Source organism: Callospermophilus lateralis, chromosome 13 (genome assembly GCF_048772815.1).
Source record: "Callospermophilus lateralis isolate mCalLat2 chromosome 13, mCalLat2.hap1, whole genome shotgun sequence".
NCBI lineage: Eukaryota > Metazoa > Chordata > Mammalia > Rodentia > Sciuridae > Callospermophilus > Callospermophilus lateralis.
The window spans coordinates 101,250,672-101,275,435 of NC_135317.1; the positions used below are offsets into that span (position 1 = coordinate 101,250,672).

Here is a 24,764-nt window from a genome sequence, read left to right on the forward strand (position 1 = left end):
TTAATAGCAAAGAATCATTTGCTAAAGTACATTTCTTAACCTCAGTTACCGTTTGTCTGGATTTCGGTGGGGCATTCCCACATTACACCTGTTGTACTGTCATTTTACTGTTAGTGTCCTTTTGCATTGTAAAAACAGTCGTGAGTTAGAAGATAAAACATATGGCTACTTTATTCTCAATTCCTTTATCTTCTGTATCTTTTCCCTTCTTGAATATTTACTAAAATATCAAATACCATAATTTAACTTCTTCCTGGTAAAAATCTGATTTATCATAATATGAGAACAATAGCAAATTTAAGAAAAGGGTAAGCATACTTTAAACTTTGACATTATACCTTTCACTGTTTTTAATTCAAGTTGTCTTTCGCTGGGAAACTGATAAAATTTCATAAATTTAAAGAGGGCATGTAGGTATGGGTAGAATTCTTTTTATTAGCATATGGAATTTTCTTTATAATGATTAGCTGGTACTTGCTTCCATTAATCTCTGCATTGATGATTGTGAAAGAAGGATGTTATGCATAAAACTCTTATAAAACATTGTGGCATGCATTAATTCTTTAGTTGTTTTCATTATTAATATTTTATCATGCATTCAATTAAAATATACTTAGTTTATTGTTATTAAGGTATGTTCTGTTTTATAAACACACAATAACCATTACCCATTGTTTATGGATAGATTACATTATCAGCATTAAATTAATATGTACAGTTATGCACATCTTCAAACTTTTTCCTTCTTAGAAGATCAGAAGCTATTTTTAAAATGCTGGTAGGCAGTCTTACATTAGTAATGATTAACTGTATAAATTTTCATACATTTCTTATTTAATTTTATTATTTGCTTTTCCATGTAAGCTTTTTAAAAAATTAATAAATTTTACAGTAAAATGAATTTTTACATACAGCATGCAAATGAAGCACAACTTCTCATTCCTCTGTATATACATGGTTCAGAGTCACTCCACTAGTGTAATCATACATGTATATAGAGTAATAATGTTGGTCTCTTTCTACTGTCCTTCCCATTCGCACAATCCTACCTATCCCCTCGCTCCCCTCTACACAAAACAGAATTCCTTCATTTTTCCCTATCTCCCTACCTCACTATGAATCAGCATCCGCTTACCAGAGAAAACACTCAGCATTTTGTTTTTTAGTATTGGTTTATTTCACTTAGCATGATATTCTCTAGTTCCATCCTATTACCTGCAAATGCCATAATTTCATTCTTTTTTTAAGGCTGAGTAATATTTCATTGTGTATATATACCACAGTTTTTTTATCCATTCCTCTGTTGAAGGGCATCTAGTTTGATTCCATAGTTCATCTATTGTGAATTGAGCTGCTGTAAACATTGATGTGGCTGCATCATTGTAATATGCTGATTTTAAGTTCTTTGAGTATAGACCAAGGAGTGGGATAGCTGGGTCAAATGTGATTCCATTCCAGGTTTTCTGAGATATCTCCATACTGCTCTCTATGGTGGTTGCACCAATTTGCAGTCCCACCAACAATGTATATCTTTTTTCACACATCACTGTGAACACTTATTATGGCTTATATTCTTGATAATTGCCATTCTGATTGGAGTGAGATGAAATCTTAGTTTTGATTTGCATTTCTCTAATTACTATTGATGTTGAACATTTTTTCATATTTGTTGATTGATTGCATTTCTTCTTCTGTAAAGTGTTCAGTTCCTTATTGATTGGGTTATTTGTTTTTTGGTGGTAAAGTTTTTTGAGTTCTTTATATATCCAGGAGATTAGTGCTCTGAGGTGCATGTAGTAAAGATTTTTTTTCCCATTATGTAGGCTCTCTATTCATGTTATTGATCGTTTTTTTTGCTGAGAAGAAACTTTTTAGTTTGAATTTATTCCATTTATTGATTCTTAAAATTTTACTTTTTGTAGAAGTGTTGTAAAGGAAGTCAGGTCCTAAGCCGACATGATGAAGATTTGGGCCTACTTTTTCTTCTATTAGGCATAATGTTTTCAACTATATTTCATTATAACCTATACTCTTTAGCAGACGAAGTTTTAATTGTTTTTAAGTGTCCATATGATTCCATAGAAATGGGAATTACAAAATGTAACCACCTATTCTTATGGTAATTACTTCTAACTGAAAATTAGAAAAAATAATAGTTTTGGAATAAATGAATGAGTTTCATTTAATGAAAGTAAAAATTACAACCAGGCAGCACAGACTTTCTTGCTGTAATAATCAGGAATTAATTATCTAATTTAGCAACCAGCCACACTTTCTCTGGGTTTGCGCTGATGAGAGCACATAGTGATTGACAACTGGTGTTGTCCGAGAAACTTGTGGGTAGGGGTCAGTCTGTAGCACAGTATTTCAAAGGAAATGCATCTACAAACTTGTTCTCAATTTTACAAATATGAAGTTGAACTCCTTTCATACATACACTCAGTTCTTATTTTCCTTTGCTCTCTATTTTTACCTTAGATCAAATTCTACCTCTTTTTTTTTTATTGGTTGTTCAAAACATTACAAAGCTCATGATATATCATCTTTCCTCTTTTGTACAAATGAAAGTTCTTTCTGTACTTTTATAATACCCATTAAAAACAAAGATATATTATGAATGCTTCCTTTTTGAAGAGGAAAGAGAAAATGACTTCTAAGATGCAACCCCAAAGTTGAAAGAGCTCTTACAGGCAGCCTGATTAAGTGATCCTTAATTATAGCTATAAAACATATTTATTTTTGGCCCTATTTTGCAAAAAAAGTGGCAGATACTCTGATAATATATGCCTCGTAGCTTTAGACCTGTTACTGTAGGAACAGTCGGGTTGAAAGTATACTTACGCACATATTTAAATAGGCTTGAAATTTTTCCTACAATTGTTGCTTTCAAATTATAACATTATGACAGTAGTAGTGAAGTTGTAAGTATACCAACTATGAATGGTCCTTTTGGATAAATGAAAAGAAATATTTTCTCATATAAATTAAAATTCTGTCACTAATTTGGGCTTTTGACATAGTGATGTGGTAAATTGAGACATTTTAAACATCACTTTAGTCCTTTAAAAATCACTTTATTCCAAAAGAGAATAATATAATTGTTTATGGTTAGCTAGGAGAACATGGATTAAAAATTATACCTGGAGTAAAAACCACAGCAGGAAGTACGGCTAAGTCAGTTTGCTGATTAAGAAAGAAATCTTAAATCCTTTATATTCCTTATACTGATCCATTGAGAGTAAAATAACAAGTGGAAAAAGTTTAATTATAAAATTATATTCCTAATTATCTCTAGTATTATCATCTGCTTTTTTATTTTTTCCTGGTTAGGAAAATATGTGAATCCTATTGACTTTTTGTTATCATATTGTTTGGAGATAGGCATAGTGTATAGAATGTGTGGGTGTGTGTATAGAGAGAATACTCCCTCTAGCCAGAATACAGTTTGGTTTTGAATCTTGCATTCTCTAGAAGGACTTATCTGATTGATTAAGATGATATGGCAAGCCTGATGCTTTGGGCAGTCTATTAATGAAAAAAATAAGAAAGAAAATCTTACCACACAATTGATGAATGTGAGCATAACCATCTTAACTGTTACAGTTTATTCTTCCATCTGTTTGGATTGCTCTCTTATTTTTAATAGAAATAGAATTTCTACTTACTGCATTAGAGATATTTGTAGATTGATTATCCAGTTATTGCCTGTTAAAGCTATCAAATAGAACTTACTGTACTAATGGACATATTTTATATTTATATTGTCTGATGTGATAGTTTTAGCTACATGTGGCTGAGGAGCACTTGATGTAGTTGCCATGACTGAGAGACTGAATTTTTGGTTTTATTTAGTTTTCAATAATTTAATCATGGAGCTGGGGTTATGGCTCAGTGGTAGAGCTCTTGTCTAGCATGTGTGAGGCATTGGGTTTGATTCTTAGCACCACATATAAACAAATAAAATAAAGATCCATTGACAAGTAAAAAATATTTTAAAATAATAATAATTTAATCACATATTACTAGTTGCTACCATATTCGAGAAAAAGCACAGTTCTGAATCATCTATGAAGTATAGGTTCTGAAACATTGCCACCAAATTATTTATTTTTATATCAACGGAAACTGAGAGATTAAAATTTATTTTATTATTTATTTTTTTTTTTAAAGAGAGAGTGAGAGAGGGGAAGGAGAGAGAGAATTTTTTTTAATATTTATTTTTTAGTTATCGGCGGATACAACATCTTTTGTTTGTATGTGGTGCTGAGGATCGAACCCGGGCCACACGCATGCCAGGCGAGCGCGCTACCGCTTGAGCCACATCCCCAGCCCTAAAATTTATTTTAATTAGAAAAGTTTGTTTAAAGAGAAATATTAAGAATGGTGAAAGCTTTTCTTTTGCTGTATATAGCAATTCCTTAGAGGTAAAACTAGTCTTTTAAAAGTATTTTAACTTACTGGAAATCCATATGCAACAAAATGAAACTGAATCCCCTCCTCTCGCCATGCACAAAAGTTAACTCAAAATGGATCAAGGAGCTTGATATCAAATCAGAGACTCTGCGTCTGATAGAAGAAAAAGTTGGCTCCGATCTACATATTGTGGGGTCGGGCTCCAAATTCCTTAATAGGACACCCATAGCACAACAGTTAATAACAAGAATCAGCAAATGGGACTTACTTAAACTAAAAAGTTTTTTCTCAGCAAGAGAAACAATAAGAGAGGTAAATAGGGAGCCTACATCCTGGGAACAAATTTTTACTCCTCACACTTCAGATAGAGCCCTAATATCCAGAGTATACAAAGAACTCAAAAAATTAAACAATAAGATAACAAATAACCCAATCAACAAATGGGCCAAGGACCTGAACAGACACTTCTCAGAGGAGGACATACAATCAATCAACAAGTACATGAAAAAATGCTCACCATCTCTAGCAGTCAGAGAAATGCAAATCAAAAGCACTCTAAGATACCATCTCACTCCATTAGGAAGTCAAACAACAACAAGTGCTGGTGAGGATGTGGGGAAAAGGATACTCTTGTACATTGCTGGTGGGACTGCAAATTGGTGCGGCCAATATGGAAGGCAGTATGGAGATTCCTGAGAAAGCTGGGAATGGAACCACCATTTGACCCAGCTGTCGCCCTTCTAGGACTATTCCCTGAAGACCTTAAAAGAGCATACTACAGGGATACTGCCACATCGATGTTCATAACAGCACAATTCACAATAGCTAGACTGTGGAACCAACCCAGATGCCCTTCAATAGATGAATGGATTAAAAAAATGTGGCATTTATACACAATGGAGTACTACGCAGCACTAAAAAATGATAAAATCATGGAATTTGCAGGGAAATGGATGGCACTAGAGCAGATTATGCTAAGTGAAGCTAGCCAATCCCTAAAAAACAAATGCCAAATGTCTTCTTTGATATAATGAGAGCAACTAAGAACAGAGCAGGGAGGAAGAGCAGGAGGAAAAGATTAACATTAAACAGAGACATGAGGTGGGAGGGAAAGGGAGAGAAAAGGGAATTTGCATGTAAATGGAAGGAGACCCTCATTGTTATACAAAATTACATATAAGAGGTTGTGAGGGGAATGGGAAAAAAAAAACAAGGAGAGAAATGAATTACAGTAGATGGGGTAGAGAGAGAAGATGGGAGGGGAGGGGAGGAGGGATAGTAGAGGATAGGAAAGGTAGCAGAATACAACAGTTACTAATATGGCATTATGTAAAAATGTGGATGTGTAACCGATGTGATTCTGCAGTCTGTATTTGGGGTAAAAATGGGAGTTCATAACCCACTTGAATCTAATGTATGAAATGTGATATGTCAAGAGCTTTGTAATGTTTTGAACAACCAATAAAAAAAGTATTTTAACTTATTCTAACTCCTCTAAAGAATGTTTACATTTACACTTTTATTATAAATTACATTTGTATTATAAATGGTGATATTATTTACATTGGCTTGTCATTTTAGCAGTGATTTTCCGAAGGGATACAGTTTTGATACCTTGTTGGCCTGCAAGGGATATTCATGGAATTTTGTTACTTGGTTGTTTGCTGGATTAGCATAGTTTGGTTATAAAATTAAAAGGAAGAATTCTCTTTACACTGACAAGGCCAAGGGGGAATATAAGTAAGGAATCAAATTTAGTATCACCATTAGAACAAACATGTACTTGCTCATGTAGAAAGGACCATTACCTTGAAAGTATTCTTGTCTAAAACATTTAACTTCAACATCATAATAAGACAGGATTAATATGTGTGGAAAAATATTCTGCAAAACAACACAAATAGCAATATTGTGAAATTTTCTATATAAAACACTGAGGATACATGACAAATATAAGGAGTTGTGACTTCAGAGTAGAAACCAAATAAATGAATAGTAATTAGGACTTTAAAAAAGAAAAACAATTGAGAGATATTTGAATATATAGTGTGTGTTAAATTATATTATGTCTACATTTTCTTGCATATGACATGATATTGTTGTGGATACATAGAAGTTCTCATATTTAAAGGGTAGATGGTAAAATATCCTGATATTTAAAACTTACAGATAGTTGGAGAGGGGACACTGTATGTATGTAGAGTGGGGATTGTGCAATGATGAAACATTAATGGTTAGTGAGTCTGAAGTGAAGATTACTTATTATTTTTATTTTTTAAACTTCTTAGCAGGTTTGTTTTTTCAAATTAAAAGGTTAATTGGGGAAGAAATAGGAGTTAAGACCATACCCTAATTCTGAAATTATTAAGCATGTTTTTAAAAGTATGGCAATATTTCAGAAATATAAAGAGACCTCTTTTTATAAAAGGAAAAAAATTATCAAGAATTCCCCTTTAAAAAAAAAAAAAAAAAAAGAATTCCCCTTTAGACCTAAACTGTTTTATCACGACTTTAATAAAGTACATGTATAAATGTAAAAATCACGCACCATCTACACGTATTTCTAGCTCCTATACAACTTTTAATTCATATTATTTATCAATATATAAAACAAGAAAATTCAAAATAACTAATGGAATAATAGTAGTAGGATGGACTAATACATACTGTGCTGAAAATAAGTTGCTACTTTACATAGCAAACTGGTTTGGGGAACTTAATTATAATTTTTTTTTTTTTTTTGCTTTTGAGGTTATCAGACCTGTATTAATAACTACCATTTGATATTCACTTTCCATGCTACTTCTCTCATTCCAGCTACTGTAAAACTTAGTGTTGTGCAATTACAAAATTTAGTCTTTACCTATGTACTGTATGTTTTATATTTTATGTCCTCTTTTTATTAAACTAAAAATAATATATACTTATTATTTTCATAATACAAATTATCTTCCACTTATTAAACAACTTGAGAAATTAAAGACTTTTTGAATATTTTTCACCTGGGAATATTACTACAAAAACAAGGTTTAATCCTTGTAAATGATAAATTTAATATTAGCACAACAATTAAAGAATGAAGTAGGATACATTTTTCCTTTTTTTAGTATTATTTTTTCTTGGAGCCAGGATTTCACTGTGTTACCTAGGCTGACCTCAAACTCCTGAATTCAGCCAATCCTCCTGCCCCAGCCTCCCAAATAGCTGGGACTACAGGCATGTGCCATTGTGCCCACTTAATTTTCTCACTTTCACTTTGGCATGTACCAAATTGTTACTCTGTATTTGAACTTCTAAATCAAAAACTTCTAGATCAACAATGGAATGCTGTCACTTAAGGTGATTGCCTAATACAATTATAATAATAAACAGAAAAGCCATTGCAAAAAATACTGACAAAATTATCAAGACTAATCAACTCTATACAACAAAACCCTATAAAACATGCAGTCACCACAGGAGAGAAGCTGGTTGTCAAAATGACCCTTCCTGAGAGTATTATTGGTATTTGACCTAACCCACAGTCTCCATGAGGAAAGACTATACTCAGAATTCAGAATCCAGAAGTGAATCCTAATATATATTTTCTACGAAAGTGCCAATGCAGTTCATTAGGAAAATGAATTTGTGCTGCAGTAATTGGGGATCATAAGCAAAACAATGAACTTAGACCCTTACTCCATATCTTGCATAAGAATTAACTTAGGATTGAAAGAGCTAAAACAACAAAAATAGGAGGAAATCTTTAAAACCGTGAATTAAAAAACATATAACACAAAAAGTGTCATCCATGAAAGAACTAATCAATAAATTGGACCTTATCAAAATTCACAACTTGTGATATTCAAAATACACCATTAAGATAATAACAACTCATGTAACAGTGTTTGAAAACAGTAGCAAAAAACATCTGATAAAGGTCTTGTATGCAAATATTTCAAAGAACTCAAACTGGAACTTTCATGTATTTCTGATGGGAATATAAAATGGAGCAACCAACAGCTGTCAGTTTCTTAAAGAGTTAAATATAATATTATCACATGAGTCAGATCTGTGCTTTTAAGGTGTCTTCCCAAGAGATACAAAAACGTGTCCTCACAAAGATTTGAATCTGATTAGTCATGGCAGCATTTTTCATGATAATCAAAACCATGGAGACCTATGTCAACCAACTGATGAGTTTCCAGACAAAATGTGATAATATCTTTACAGTGGCTACTATTTGGTAGTTAAAAAAAAAAAAAAAAATAGTCACATGTTAAAACATGGATGAACCTCAGAAACATTATGCAGTGTATAAGAAGCCATACAATGGGGCCACATATTATTTCATTTTAATATTCAGCAAGTCAATGTATACGGAGAGAAATAGAGGTTGGCTGGGTAGTGGGTAGAAATAGAGGTTGGCTGGGTATTAGTGTGAAGAAAGTGTTCTAAAACAGATTGATGGCAATGGTCATGGTTATACTACTAGGTAAAAGTCATTGACTTGTATACATTCAGTTGATAAATTTTATTATATGTAAAATATGTCTCAGTGTTTTTTAGAAAAGTGGGAAATAAAATTAGCATTTTTTTTATAAAACCATTAGAATGTCACGATATACTTAGATTTTTAAATATTTTGAACCCCTAATATTCTGTTTTTAGAAGTTAGAGGAAATATCTGTGTAACTCCATTTCAGACTAACACTGGCATGTGTATGTATACACTTATTTGTAATCATATTTTGACAGATTCAAAAATAAAACAGAAAATATGTATCTTCCTTATTTTTGAAAATGGTCATATCTCTTAGTTTTCTGGCTGTTATAAATGGGTTTTGTTTATTTAAGTTTAGTGATATAGAAAAATTATATATATGGGGTACGTGGTGATATTACCATAAATGTATACATTGTATAATGTTCAAACTAGGATACATAGATATATTTCTTCAAATATTTGTCATTTATTTGTGGTGAAAACACCTAAGATCTAGCCAGGAGGTGTGGTATCGCACACCTAAAATCCCAGTGGCTCCAGTGGGAGCCCACAAATTTTACGATTGAATTTTCTAGTTCTTTCAAAAATGTCATTAGTGTTTTGATGGAGATTTCATTGAATTTATAGATCTCTTTAGACATTTAACAATATTGATTATTGCCAGCCTCAGCAACTTAGTGAGACTCTGTCTCAAAAAGTACCAGGGATGTGACTCACTGTTTAAGTGCCCCTTGGTTGAATCCCTGCTGCCAAAAAGAAAGAAAACTTTGAAATTCTTTATTTCCATCGGGTATGCACACCTTTATAACCCCAGTGACCTGCAAGACTGAGGTATGAGGATCTCCAGTTTGATGACAGCCTCAGCAATTTAGAGAGATCCTATCTCATAATAAAAAGTATTGTGGATGTAGTTCAGTGGTAGAGTGTCCTTGGTTTCAATTCCTGGGACACCGCCCCCTGCCAAAAAAAAAAAAAGAAAGAAAGAAAATCTTTTTTCTAGCTTTTCTGAAAATATAGTGCCTTATCATTATCCATAGTCACTCCAAGAGATAAACACTATCCTATTAAAATTTCATATTAATTGACTAACCATTCCTTTTCTCTTTTCCCCATACTCTTTCCAGTCTAACCACTGTATTTTCCTCTCAACTTTTATTTCATTTTTTTTTTCTTTTTTAAGATTTTACAGAAGAGTGAAATTGTGTGATATTTCTCCCTTTGTGCCTGGCTTACTAGGTGAAATCTTAACATCACCTCCAAAAAGTTCTTGCCCTGTTCAGTGTTCTGAAGCATTTGATGTTTTTTCTCCTAGTAGTTTAGTAGTTATGATCTAATATTTAAATCTTTAATCCAGCCAGGCTTAATGCTTACACTTGTAATCCCAGCAGCTGGAGAGGCTGAGGCAGGAGGATCACGAGTTCAAAGCCAGCCTCAGCAATAGTGAGGCACAAAGCAACTCTGTGAAACTCTGTCTCTAAATAAAATGCAAATAGGGATGGGGATGAGGCTCAGTGGCTGAGTACCCCTGAATTCAATTCTTAGTCATCCCCGCCAATAAATAAATCTTTAATCCATTTTGAATTGATAGTTGTGAATTGTGAAAGATTATATCTAGTTTCACTCTTCTGCATGTGGATATCCAATTTTCCCAGCACCTTGTATTGAAAAGATGACCCCTGTCCACAAAACATATTCTTAGCACTCTGTTAAAGATTGGTTGCCCATAGATATGAGTTTTCTAGACTCTATTCTGTTTCTTCGAAAAAAAATGTCATTAGTATTTTGATGGAGATTTCATTGAATTTATAGATCTCTTTAGACATTTAACAATATTGATTCTTCCAGTCTATGAACACAAGATGTCTTTTGTTTGTTTCTGTTTTATTTTTAGCTATTGTAAATGAGATTGGGTTCTAGATATTTCAGATAAAGCTCTCACTTTGCCTATAGAAACACTACAGATTTTTCTGTGTTGTTTTTGAATCCCACAACTTTCTGAGTTTATTTGTGTGTGTGTGTGTGTGTGTGTGTGTGTGTGTGTGTGTGTGTGTGTGTGTTTTGTAAGGTCTTTTGGGTTTTCTGTATATAAGATGTTTTCTGCAAATAATGACAGTTTGCTTTTCTTCTTTCTACTTTCATTACCATTTCTTTCTTTCTTTCTTTCTTTTGCCTGATTGCTTTGACTAGAATTTCCAGTACTATGTTGAATAAAATAATAAAAGTAGGCATCTTGTCCTGTCATATTTTGGAGAGAAAGCTTTTCTCCATTCAGTATGATGTTAACTTTGGGCTTGTTTTATATATATGGCATTTATTAGGTTTGTTATGTTCCTTCCCCTATACCTTATTTATTCAGCATTTTTATCATAAAGACATGCTGAATTTTTGCAAATCTGTTTTTTCTCCATCTATTGATGATCATATGGCTTTTGCCCTTCATTCTGATGATATGATGGATCACCTTTATTGATTTACATGTGTTGACCATCTTTCATCCGTGGAGTGATGTTAGCAATCTTTTTAATGTGCTGTTAGACTTTAGTTCACTAATATTTTGTTTAGGGTTCTGTGTTCATCAGGGATATTGACCTCCAACTGTGTTTTTTGTGTTCTTGTCTGGTTTTGATATCAAAAGTAATTCTGGCTTCATAGATTTAATTTGGAAGAATTCTTCATGTTGAATTTTTTTTTTTTTTTTTTTTTTTTTTAAATGTTTGGTAGAATTCAGCAGTGAAGCCCTCTGATTTGAGGCTTTTCCTTGCTGGCCGACTTTGTATTACTGAGTTAATTGTTATATTCATTATCGATCTGTTCAGCATTTTTCTTTTTTCATGATTCACTCTTGGTAAGGTTCATGTATCCAGGAATATGTCTGTTTCTTCTAGGTTTTTAAAGTTTTTGGCATACAGTTTATTATGATTTAGATATGAGATGTCCCCATGGGGGCAGGAAGCAAAAACAAAACTCATATGTGAGACAACACAAGAAAGTGTAGAGGTAAAACAGATTGAGTTATGAGAGCCTTAACCTAATCACTGCATTAACCCAGTGATAGAGATTAACTGGGCAGTAATCTTACTTAGGTAGGGTGTAACTAGAAGAAGTAGGTCACCAGGGGCTTACCATTTCAGTTTATGTTTTGTCCCTGGGGAGTGGAGCTCTCTCTGCTTCCTGATTGCCATGTCCTGAGCTGCTTTCTACACCTTTATGTCATAATGTTCTGCTTCATCTTGGTTACAGAACACCACAGTCAACTGATAAACTTTTTTTCCTCTAAAATCATTCTTGTCAGGGCTTTTGGTCATAGTGATGAAAAAACTGACTAAAACACTGTTTATAATAGTTTCTAATGATCCTTTGTATTTCTGTGGTATCAGTTTTAATATTTCATTTTTATCTCTGATTTTATTTGAGTTTGTTCAAAGGTTTATCAGTTGTTTATCTTTTTAAAAACTACCTTGTGTCATGACTCTTGTATTTTTAATGTACATTTCACTTGTTTCTGCTTTGATCTTAATCACTTTCTTACACCAATTTTGGGAATGACTTGTTTTTTTTTAGTTCCTCGAGGTGTGATTATAGGTTGAGATCTTTTTGCTTTTTTGATGTAGATGTTGAGTGCTGTATACTCACCTTTAACATTGCTTTTCCTATATCCAGTAGGTTTAGGCGTACTGTGTTTCCATTTTATGAAAATTTTAAATTTATTTTTTGTCTTTATACATTTTTTTAAAGAATAAGTTGTTTAGTTTCTGTGTAATTTATAGTTTCCAAAGTTTGGTTTTATCACACTGCAGTGGGAAAAAATACTTGATATGAATTTTGTTCTTGATGCTTGTTGGTATACAGTGACAACTATGTAGTGAAGGATTAGGTATTTATTCCAGCCTTTATCATATGGCTTTGCTTTTACTTGTTCTTCCAGAGAGTCTATGTAGGCTGCTATTTTCTTTGAACTTGTAAGCAGTGCTGCTATTTCAGCACTAGAGAGTGCCCTAAGCCCAAGATTATTTAAATCTGCAGTATATGTATTGTTGAGAACTGGGGAAGTTCTTTAAAAGGGTAGCTCACCTGCAATCACTCATCTGTGATCAGGTGTCACATGGTTCAGCATCTGCATGATGCTCACTGCTCAGTTCTTCTATGAAATGAGTTGGCACCTGCTTCCCTCATATTACCCAAGTGTATGCCCTCATCTTACCCAAGTGTATGACGACTCCATCTATGTTGTGCTGCCTGGGGTTGGGACTGGGATAGGGTAGTCAGTCCCCTGGCCTACCAACATAATAATGCTGGGTTATATCTAGAATCCATAGCCTACCAAGATCAGTACAGCACTAGGGCAGTACGTAGGCCTATATTATTTATGCCCTGTCTGCTGCTCTGGTATACACATATGGCCTGCAAGTGTTATAACCAGCCACAGATGATGCTAGCCTGAACACAGGTGCACCTAGTTTTCTCCAGAGGTTTCCACTTGACACCATGGTAGATTCAGAGGCTCTGTCTGCAGGACAATAGCCATTGGGATCCACGCAGTATTGGATTTAGTTTGCCTAACACTGAATTTGAAGGCAAAGTCTGTGATTACTTTGTCCTACCTGCAGAGACTGAAGACTTATTCCATGTTGTACTGTCCAAAATTGGGGAAGGATTAGTGGAAGCCACCCGGCTAATTCAGGTCCAAAGCCCACAGGCACTGCCCTGGAGGCAGGAGCTGTAGGGTTGTGTCCAGTACTGGATTATATCATGATGGGCCTGTGTTCTAAGACATGGACCCTGTTTCTTCATTCTCCCTTTCCCCACCCCCAAGTAAGAGGCTTCATTCCATACTGTGGTGTTTGGAGTTGGGAGAGAAGTTCCTGGGTAGCTCTTTTCTTCAGTGCATTTTACTTATTTTTTTATTAGTTTACTAAAACAGGTACTGTGATTTCTCACCTGACCTGGTTTCCTTAACTCTTGTAAAAGTAGTTTCCTACCTAAGCAGCTATTCAAATTGATGTTTCTGTGGGACAGGGTGTGCTAGGGGTCACATTATCTGTGGAATATTTGATGATAAAAACCAAAACCACTTAAAATTAGCTTTGTTTTCCATTTCTGTATTTATTAACTTTATTGCATTTTGTTTTGTTTTAGATCACTGTGTCCACTACTATGATCTTCGTAACACTAAACAGCCAATCATGGTATTCAAAGGACACCGAAAAGCAGTCTCCTATGCAAAGTTTGTGAGTGGTGAGGAAATTGTCTCTGCGTGAGTATTACTCTCCCCTGAGGGTGAGCTTAATACTGAGCTCTGTCATCATTTGCCAATTCATAAAATAACTATAGTTGTATGTAAAGAATAACATTGGGTTATATGCACTTTTTCTTAAGTAGTAGATTTCTATATCTTACCCATTTAAAATACACATATATTCTGATCTGTATTGCTCATTTTTATGTTATTTGTGAATAAAATATATAAATTCTAGTTTTTAATGTAACGCTGAATCTAGTGCTCCTAAGTTTAGTGGCATTTGAACTTTTAAATTGGGTTTCAGTTATTAATTCTCCTGAAGAAGAAAACAACCTAGTCAATGCAATAGAATGAAAATAATTTTATTAAAGTCAACTAACATGCTATTATATGTCTACTTAAAGTATAATAGTAGCATATTTTGGGTTTTAAATAAATTGTTGACTTTTACACTAACACTGACCTCTCTGATTTCATGGTGGGTTTTAATTATATTTTTTGTTTTGTTTTGGGTTGGGTTTTTGGGGCGTTGGGGGGATACTGGGGATTGAACTTAGGGGCATTTGACCACTGAGCCACATCCCAGTCCTATGTTGTATTTGATTTAGAGACAGGGTCTCACAAAGTTGCTTGTTGCCTCACTTCTGCTGAGGATGACTTTGAACTCATGATCCTCCTGCATCAGCCTCCTGAGCTGCTGGGATTACAGGCTTGCATCACCACATCTGGCTTAAATATGTTTTAAAAAGAACTTTTCTAAGTTTAACTACTTATACCTAATAAATCCTTTGAAAAGGCTTCTGAGCTAGAAAATGATAATATAAACTTTCAGTTGTCTTTTTCATTTGTTTAAAGGTAGTAGGATTTCAATGAGGTGAATAGCATTCAGTTGTCAAAATGTATAAACTAACATAGTTTTGTTCTCATAATATGAGAACTAACTAAAATATTCCACCAACATAGGCAGTCACATTTTTGGTTATCCATTTTGTAATTCTGTAGTTTCTTCATTTTTCCCATTCTTAATTTTTTCATTTTATATCTAAGCTTTCATTTCAAGCTTAATGATATATTTTTTTCTTTTTTGTTTAGTTTCTGATCTCTCTCAGGAAATTATTAATGCCAGCGCCTTATATATAGTTTCCTACCGCATCTACCTTCACACTTGTTGCTCTAAATAAGAACTTGGTAATTTGAATTGAGTAACAGAATGGGAAACAAGCTTTCCAATGAGAACTAACGAGGGTAATTAGTTCACAAATATTAAATTAGGTGGCAGTCAGTCAGAAATATCCCATCTTTAAGAGAAAATATAATGGACAATGAATAATTTAAATATTACTCAGATTTCAGTGTAGATGATAGTTTATATGGCAAAATTTTTTTCTTTGATTTCAGATTTATTCCTTTTTTAAAAATTTCAAATTTGTAAATGTTTAACCAATTAGTTGCCTAATTTTGAATTATGTCTGTACTTAAGTACAAATTGGAATTATGTGTGTAGTTAAGCATAAATTGGAAATCTTAGTTGACCTTTTTAATATATATTTTCACCAGTCTTTTTTCCTTTTTAATTTCAATACATTACAATGATTTTTTTCCCCCTTGGATGAATTTGAACCTTGGAAATACCCAGAACAAATTTAACCACAAGTGTATTTGGAAATAGTAATATTAACATTAAAATGTATTTTAAGATAGCAACATAAAGGGATATTCAGAGCAACATTGTTGAGCAAAACAAATAAAACAAATATTAAAAACAGATGTTATGTTGAAAACATGACAGGCAATGGAAAAATATTTTAAAAGTTAGAAATTCAGCTTCTGCAATCAGTTTAATTCTTGGCTATCCTGTTTATTCACCGTGGCATTTTGAAAACATACTAACTCTTCTAAACTTGTTTGCCTTGTCTCCTCTGTGGAGCTAATAGTAGTACTTAGGTTGTGAATCTTTAAGTGATCTATGAAAAATCTTTAGAACGATGAGTTTTTGAGTAAGAAATAAAATGTTGTATTGTGCAGTCATTACAGAAAAATATAAAACAAGCTATGAAGTAAGGGAAAGCAGTTTCCAAAGTTATATGTGTAGTATGAGCTAATTTTTATAACAGAAATTCAGAGAAAAACAAAACATGTTTTTTTTAAAGTCCAAAGATTATATATGATTACCATTGATTTTTATACAAATTTTTTTTGGTAAATAACTGAATTTGCATATTCTTTCAGCAAGATAAACTGATCTACTTGATGTAGAAAAGCAAGATCTACTTTATGTAGATCTTTTAACCATATCCCTTTTCTGTAGGGATAACTAAACTTAGAAAGTAGTTTGTGTTCCTTATACTTATATAATTCAACAGTTGAAAAGTAAATCAAATCAACTAACAAATATCTCCCTAAAGTTGCTCATCTTCCAGTAGAGCGCTGTTATTGTTTGATTGGTAGTCATATGGTGCTGTTGACACCATTGGTATTTATTGATCACTTCCTACATATGAAAAGTGCTATTGAAAGCATTTTAAATTATTTAATTTTCACAGTAATTCGTTAGATTTATTTTAATTCTATAAAGTAGTAATTACTATATTCATATTTAACTAATGAAAATCTGAGTCCAATGAGGTTTCATAACTTGCCCAAGGTTAAAAGCAGATTAATAGCAGGCTGGACATTGTTACTTAGACATTCTGGCTCCAGAGTCTGCTTTCTGAACCACAATACTGGATTGCCTGTAATTAGTAGGGGATGTGTTTAATGCCATGAAATCTTAAATATCTTCCAACTTTTGTGTTTATCTCAGCTCAACAGACAGCCAGCTAAAATTGTGGAATGTGGGGAAACCATACTGTCTACGTTCCTTCAAGGGTCACATCAATGAAAAAAACTTTGTAGGCCTCGCTTCCAATGGAGATTACATAGCTTGTGGTAAGTGACACCAGCTTTCGGGGAGCTTTTTAGCAGATATCTGTCACTGTAGTTTAGGAGAAGTGATCTATAGAAGGCAGCAGCATAGTTCTGAGCTTAGTTCTATGAATTTTTCTGAAAGAGCACTAATCCTTTCATTCTCTAATGAAAGCACTAATCCATCATTATCATTGAGTACAAACCCTGAATACGTGATACAGCATGACATTTTAAACTGTTTCATTTAGTTATTTTCCAGTGTAGCATAACTTGTATAGCTATTCTGTAGAAGACAAAAAAATCTTAATTACTAAAAATAATTAAGGAGACAAATATTTGTCTTAAGATTGATATTCAGTTTCTTCTATCTAGTGTTCTCTTTAGTAAGTGGTCTGCTTGGGTAATGTTGTTCTATTATTCTAGGTCTTTTATTGTTGATAACTTTTATAAGTTTAAATCAGAACAAGAAAAATCAAATTTTATATTACTCAAATGTTGTAATATATCTAATGAGCTTTCATCAGTACTTTTAAGTGACTTAACCTTGATTCAATAAATTTTATTCTCTCTACTTGTATAAACTATGAAAGTAAATATCCAGCACAGTTATCCAGCCTTGATAGATTGTTCAAAAAAGTATAGTTTCCTAATAGAATAATGTGATTATTAGGAAATGGGAAGTAAATTTTATAGGTTATTTACATTTGTCTCAATTTCCATATGGTAATCTGTTCCAAATGTAAATTAAGATTCTTAATTTCTGGTTCTGTTGTTGATGCTATCAGTGTTATATATATATATATATATATATATATATATATATATATATATATATATATGACAAATTCAACTTTAGAAGTATCAATGTTGTTAAACTATATAAAATTGATCATTTCTTTAGATTATTAGTAAACCATGGCTCTTGTCCAAGAATGCTTTTTTCAACTGATTTCCAATTAATTCTATGATCTATTCTTTCAAATTTGACCATAAAAGATTATTGGTCTCTGAGTTAAACTTTGGCTGGTAATTACTATTTAACTGTGATATTCTAATTCCAAGTTCTCCAATTCTAAAAAATTGTTTTTTATTTTTTATTTTCAGGAAGTGAGAATAACTCTCTCTACCTGTACTATAAAGGACTTTCTAAGACTTTGTTAACTTTTAAGTTTGATACAGTCAAAAGTGTTCTGGACAAAGACCGAAAAGAAGATGATACAAATGAATTTGTTAGTGCTGTGTGCTGGAGGGCACTACCAGATGGGGTAAGTTTTCATATCAGTTTGTTTTTTTTTTTTTTTTTTTTAAACCTTGGTATCTCATGTAATGTTTTATGTATACACAGGATTTTTAAATTTTTTTAAATATAAATTGATATATGTATTTTCTTTTTTGCTTGGTATTTGCTTGGTTTGTTTGAAATGTCACAATATAACAATGTTGTATTGACCTAGTATCCCTTCTATGCATCAAAGAATCTTATGCATATTTACATTACAAGCACTATCATATTGTCTGCATCTCTTCTATGTGACAGGAAATTCCTCCGAGTCGCATTTTCCTTAATGATCACATGCAGTATATACTCAGTAAGCATTCAGCTGAGATTGTATTTTAACAATAGGAAAAGCATTTGATGTAGGTAACAAAGTGGCCTATATGTGTATGTGATTAACTGTTACATGCCGAGTAGATATTATACATATACACACATGTAGACCACTCTGGATTCTCTAGAATTGCTCTCTAAAAATGCACTTATATAAGATTATTTAAACATATTCAATTTGTTGACAAGAAAGTTATACTAGGTTGTTAAAAAAAAAAGTTTCTTTTTTTTCGGTTTTCACTTATTCCTGTATTATATGAATAAATAATTATTTACTATCATGATTTATTATATACTATAGCCATTCATTAGATTATCTTCTTAAAAATAGTTTTTTAGGTGCTTAGTTGGTTGTTGGATTTCTGTTATTCTTTTTTTTGTGCTGGACATTGAACTCAGATCCTCACACAGGCTAAGCATGTGCCACTTAGTATTCTGTGTTTATAAAGTCTACAGCATTATAGAGTAGTGTTCTAGGACTTTACATTCACTCACCACTCTCAGAACAAATTCCAATCCTGCCAGTTTTCATGTAAAAGTGTACCATTTTTTTAAATCTTGTATTCTGTAGTTTTTACTCTGCCTTTTCTATGTTTAGAAGAACGAGTATATACCATTGTGATCTATTTGTCTACAATAGCCAGGATAGTAACGTACTATACAGATTTGTAACCTAGAAGCAATAGCCTATAACATTCAGCTTAGGTGTATAGAAGGCTATGCCATCTGGATTTGTTGAAGCACAGTCTATGAGGTTTGCATAAATTGCCTAACAAGGCATTTCTTGGCATACATCCTGGTTGTTAAACAGTACCTTCAAACAAGATTCTGTATTTTAAAAACAGAATCTTGTTTGAAGGTAATGGAAAAGAAATAAGATCAGAAGAATCATCAGACTAGGATTGCTGTTTCCCTGTAAGCATTTGATGATTTTGGTGGGGTGGCTGGAATCACTTATGGCAGCTTTACAGGGTCACAGAAATTGGAGTGCACTGTCATTATGAGTGACTATCATCATTTTAGGTCCCCACAGTAATATAGTCTAGGATAAACCAATAGAAGATAAGCTTTTATATTGATTGTAATTTGCCTTCATATCATATCAGTCCCTGAAAATTAATTGAGGTGACCCTTCTAGTGTTCACAGGATATAAACTTAAATTCCCTCTGAAAGAAGGTAACATTAGCAGGTTTTTCCTTCATTTTTCCAGTTTTGCAATTATAGTAACTAAAGCACAATAAAAAGTTAGCAGACATAAGACAAGAAGCATTAATAAAATCCAGCATAGCAACATACAACAGAAACAGAATCATAACATAACTCTTAGATATAAGATTTACCAGACATAGCTTGAAAGTAGCCATGCTTACAAGATGAAAGACAAGATTGAAAGTTTTTTTTAGGAATTGGAAGCTATTTTAAAAGTGAAAACCCTAAAGCTGAAAAAATTACTATTACCAAAAAGAAGAACTCAGGATTTGTTGAATGTAAGTAAAGTAGAAAAAAAGAATTAACTGGTGTATAAGTTAGGAGAAGGAAACATGAGAAGATAAAAATTATTTTAAAAATATATAAAAGAAATAGGGAATAAAGTAAGAACATTTAACATGTTTAACAGGAAATCTAAAAGGAGAGCAAAAATTGGAAGGGATTATTATTGAGAACTTTACAGAGTTGACAAAAGACATCAAGGCAGAGAGAGATTCACTAGACCTTTCAACTGCTGGGAATATATAATGAAATATATATAATGAAATATATAATGGGCTTGTCTTGGATCTTATCTTGGGCCTGGCTTCTCATAACATCATTTCCTTGGAAATATATTAAGACAAACACAAAATATTATGGGTAAATTACTTTATATCTCTTAAGGTTAATACTAAAACCCTTTCTGGTGTTGCATCTGGACTGGGAGAACTGTAAGTTGGTGTAATACCTTTGAACAGTATGAGACTGACAGAAAACCAAGGCACATCTGTATTGAGGTCAGCTGCAAGCATCTCTGTCTCTGGTGACAGTGGATACTCTTAGTGTGGGCGGAGGAGAAATCTAAGAGGCTGTTCATGTGAGTGATTATTTGGCTTCCCAATCAGTTTGAAGTTATCTGTGCAGACTGAATTTCCTATTCTCTATTCTTGAAAGCCAAGTAATGTAGTGCTAGATTAAAGCCAGTTGTGTCTGATCCACCTTGGCATAATATGATAAAACTGCTAAAAATAAGGAAAATACAAGGAAGGTTTTTTCCATTCTTTAAGTTATGTCTCATTATTGACAAATAATTATGCATGTTTACAGGGTATAGTTTAATATTTTAACATATAAAATGATTAAATAACATCAATTAATGAAGCTGTCACCTAAAATGTTCATTTCTTGGGGTGAGACTATTTCAGATCTATTCTGTAAACAATTTTGCAGTATACATTATGTTATTACTATCTACAGGCGTCACATTGTGTGTAGTGGATTTCAGAAACATTCTTCCTATCTGAAATTTTGTACCCTTTGACCAGTCTCTCTTCTTCCCAGCCTCTGATAACCACCATTGTACTCTTCTTCTATGAATTTAACCTTTTTAGATTACCCACAGAAATGAGATCATGTAGTATTTGTCTTTCTGTGTGTGGCTCATTTCACTTAGCATAATATCCTGCAAGTTCATCCCTGTTGTTGAAAGGATTTTATCCTTTTTTCATGACTGAATAGTACTATTCACACCACATTTTCTTTATCTACTCATCTATTGATTGTTACCTAGGTTGATTTCGTATTTGGCTATTGTGATTAATGATGCAGCAAATATGAAAGTGCAGATGTCTGTTCAATGTACAAATTTCAGTTCCTTTGGATATATGGGATTGCTGGAACATATAGTAGTTCTACAATTGGATTTTTTTTTATAAACCTCCATATACTTTTCCACAATGGCTGGACTAATTTACCTTCTCACCAACAGTGTTTACAAGGGTTTTCTTTTCTTCACATCCTTGCTAATACTTAACCTTTCTTCTTTTTGATGGTTGAAATCCTGACAGATATGAGATAACCTCATTGTGGTTTTAATTTGCAATGTTCTGATAATCGTTTTGAACATTCTTTTCATATACTACTTGTTTCTATTGAGAAATGTCTGTTCAGATCCTTTGCTCATTTTTATATTGGATTGTTTCTTGCTGTTTAGTTGCTTTTGCATGATTGTCTCATTGCTTTGTTGTTATGTAGAAACTTTTTACTTTGGTCCACTTCTATTTATCTGTTTTTGCTTTTGTAACCTCTGCTTTTGAGTTCATGTTCAAAAAATTATTGCCCATGCCAGTATTATAAAACTCTTCTCAATTTGATTCTTGTTTTACTCTTACAGTTAAGTACTCAAAATATTTTGAGTTTTGTGTGTGTTGTGGTCCTTTGTGTAAGAGTCCATTTTCCTCCTTCTCTATGTGGATATTCAGTTTTCTTAACATTACTTTATTGAAGAAATTGTATCCCCTCTTCCCCCCAAAAGAGGGATATTTAAGGAAAAAAAAAAAGACAGTATTGATAGCTAAACTAACAGCCAACTTCTCAGTGAACAAAACATCAGAATCAAATATTCAGTATATGAAGTAAAATACCTGCCACCCTACTCTAGTGAATATCTCTCAAGCAAAGTGAAAATAAATATTTTTTGATGTATAAATCTGAAGTTTTGCCATCAGCTGACCTATACTAATGAAAACTTTAAAAGATATTCTTTAAGGTAAAAGGAAAAACATTCCAGCTAAAAGTGATATCTTTTGTATTAACATTATTTAGAGGCTGAAGTTAGGTAAAAGATCTCCTGTGCGGCATGATTCTTGTTTGAAACCACTGGAATGAAATAGAAAGTGTTTCAAGTATACAAATGAACATCTTTGTTTCAAAGTGATCATGTGTATGTAAACGGTCAGCATATTTTTGTTGCAAGTATCCTCATGCTTATACTGTCAGCTCCGTACCACATGTATCATATATATTTACTAGTCACCAATTCATAATGGGTAGCTAATGGTTAAAGTGAGTACTTATAAAAGACATTTAGGACTCCCTAGCTCCTTTAAAGTAGCCCCCCCAAATGTATACTATCCTCAGGAAAAGCATTGAACATTTCCTCTTGTGGCTTGAGACATCAGGAATCATGGCTGCAGAGTAAGAATGGTCAGGATAACAATTTCTCTAATTTCCCTCCTTTGAAACTAAGGGCAGCAATACTTGGCTTAGAAACCTATCATCTATGTTATCACCTATTCTGTGAAAAGTTATGTCTGTTTTAGATGAGAGCACCCATGTCTTTTGTCATATAATGAAATGTATTCTTTCTGTTCTTATTCTAATGAATAAATCTTTTTGTGTATAATAAAACACTTAACCATGAAGCATTTTAAATTTTGTGTTAAGATCTTCTTTACCTGATTTTCTCATGATTCCTATCCTTTAAAATTATTTGTTGAATGAAGTAGTCCTGATAGTCACATGCTGTTGCTTGGGTCTCCTATTAACCTATAGACTCCTTATAAAAAGCCATCATAATCTCAAGATTTCCTACTTGCCCACTCTGAGATCTTGCCCAAGGTCCTAACCACACTGATTACATACATATAGGTATGTACTCATCTGTAAAGTGCTGAGGATAATAGCAGCTTTTCTCTTTTTGGTTGTCAGAACAATAAAACGAGGTGATCCATAGACAGGGCTTAGAACAGTCCCTAGCACACAGTAAGAAGTACTGAACTCTTTGCTATTGACATCATTCATTTTTAAATTACCCCTACTGTTACATGGCTTGTGCACATATAATGTGAAATTAATTCAAGTTTTGGAATGAATGATACAACCTTTCAGACTTGGCTTTTATCTTGTTTGTTGCATGATTAACTGATAGTTATTTAAACTAAAGAAATGCTAAAATATAGATAGAAGATAGTTTTTCATAACTAATAGATTTGAAACTCAGTGGTAAATTTTGAGATTATATAAATTTTAAGAAAACTAATTTTCCTGACATGAACCATTAGTTATATAATTATTTCAAAATTACTGCTTTTCCAATTGAAATATACTCTACCATATTTTGCCCATTTTTGAAAGTGACAGAAATGTTTAAACATGCAACTGTAGGGGAAATGTCATTTGTTATTGGCTTAATATTTTTGTTAGAGTTACAGTATGTTCTTCCTTCTCTTACTGTATTGCATTAAGGACCTGTCTATTTTTTCTAATTCATTTAAGTTTTACCTGGAAAATAGGCATCCTTTTCTGATTTAATTGTAAACACTTTTTTGTAAAAAACACCAGATTGCTCTAAACTAGGGAAATAAAGTAAGTTCAAGGATCCATATAATACTATAAGCCATATAGTACTTTTTGTATAAAGCACCAGATTGCTTTAAACTAGGGAAGTAAAGCAAGTTCTAGGATTCATACAGTACTATTAAAGTGCAGAAGAGATCTCTAGAATAAAGCTTATTTATACCAGTGGTTCTCAAACCTGATTGATCATCCGTATCACCTGGGAATCTTTAAAAATCAGTTAACAAAATATATGAATATATATTTCAGGGAGAAAAGGAGAAGGGTAAGGATCTGTATTTGGAAAGTTTCATAAATGTCCTTGGGAAATTATATGAACAGGCAAGTTTGAGAAAGATGAATCATGTTCCCACTCGAAGAAGGTCATATTACACATAGCAGCCAGGAGACCTAAATGGTTCTCAGGCATATGCAAGCAGGAAAAATTGTATTATATTCCTGAGTCTGTTAGATATTGCTACACCCTCATCCACTTAAGCAGACACAAAACCAAAAAATAAAACAGGACCTTTTTCTTTTCTTCAATTAAAAAATAATTATAATCTTTAAATTTCATGGACTTCTCACACTTGCAAGCTTTTCTTATCCAGAATTCCTTAGTAAACACTGGAATAGACGAGAGGAGTTTCTTTCTTTCTTCAACTGTTTCTCTTTTTCCTTTTATCTTTCCTCTCCTTTCTTCTTTTCTCTAGCTGGATGGTTTGTAACACTTTAGAAAATTTTCCTGACTGGAAGAGGGCCAATCTGAATGAACCCTTATCTGTCTTGGGAGAGGAAGGAA

General features: G+C 32.9%; 1 protein-coding gene across 4 annotated transcripts in view; it reads left to right on the forward strand.

The window, feature by feature from the left end:
* Cop1 (COP1 E3 ubiquitin ligase) overlaps positions 1-24,764 on the forward strand; it is a 178,873-nt gene that overhangs the window by 110,064 nt on the left and 44,045 nt on the right. For all 4 annotated transcript variants that reach the window (XM_076872857.2, XM_076872859.2, XM_076872858.2 and 1 more), the window contains 3 exons: positions 14,036-14,153; positions 16,942-17,066; positions 18,150-18,310. In XM_076872857.2, coding sequence (XP_076728972.1) covers positions 14,036-14,153; positions 16,942-17,066; positions 18,150-18,310 — 404 coding nt within the window. The remainder of the gene's footprint in view (positions 1-14,035; positions 14,154-16,941; positions 17,067-18,149; positions 18,311-24,764) is intronic.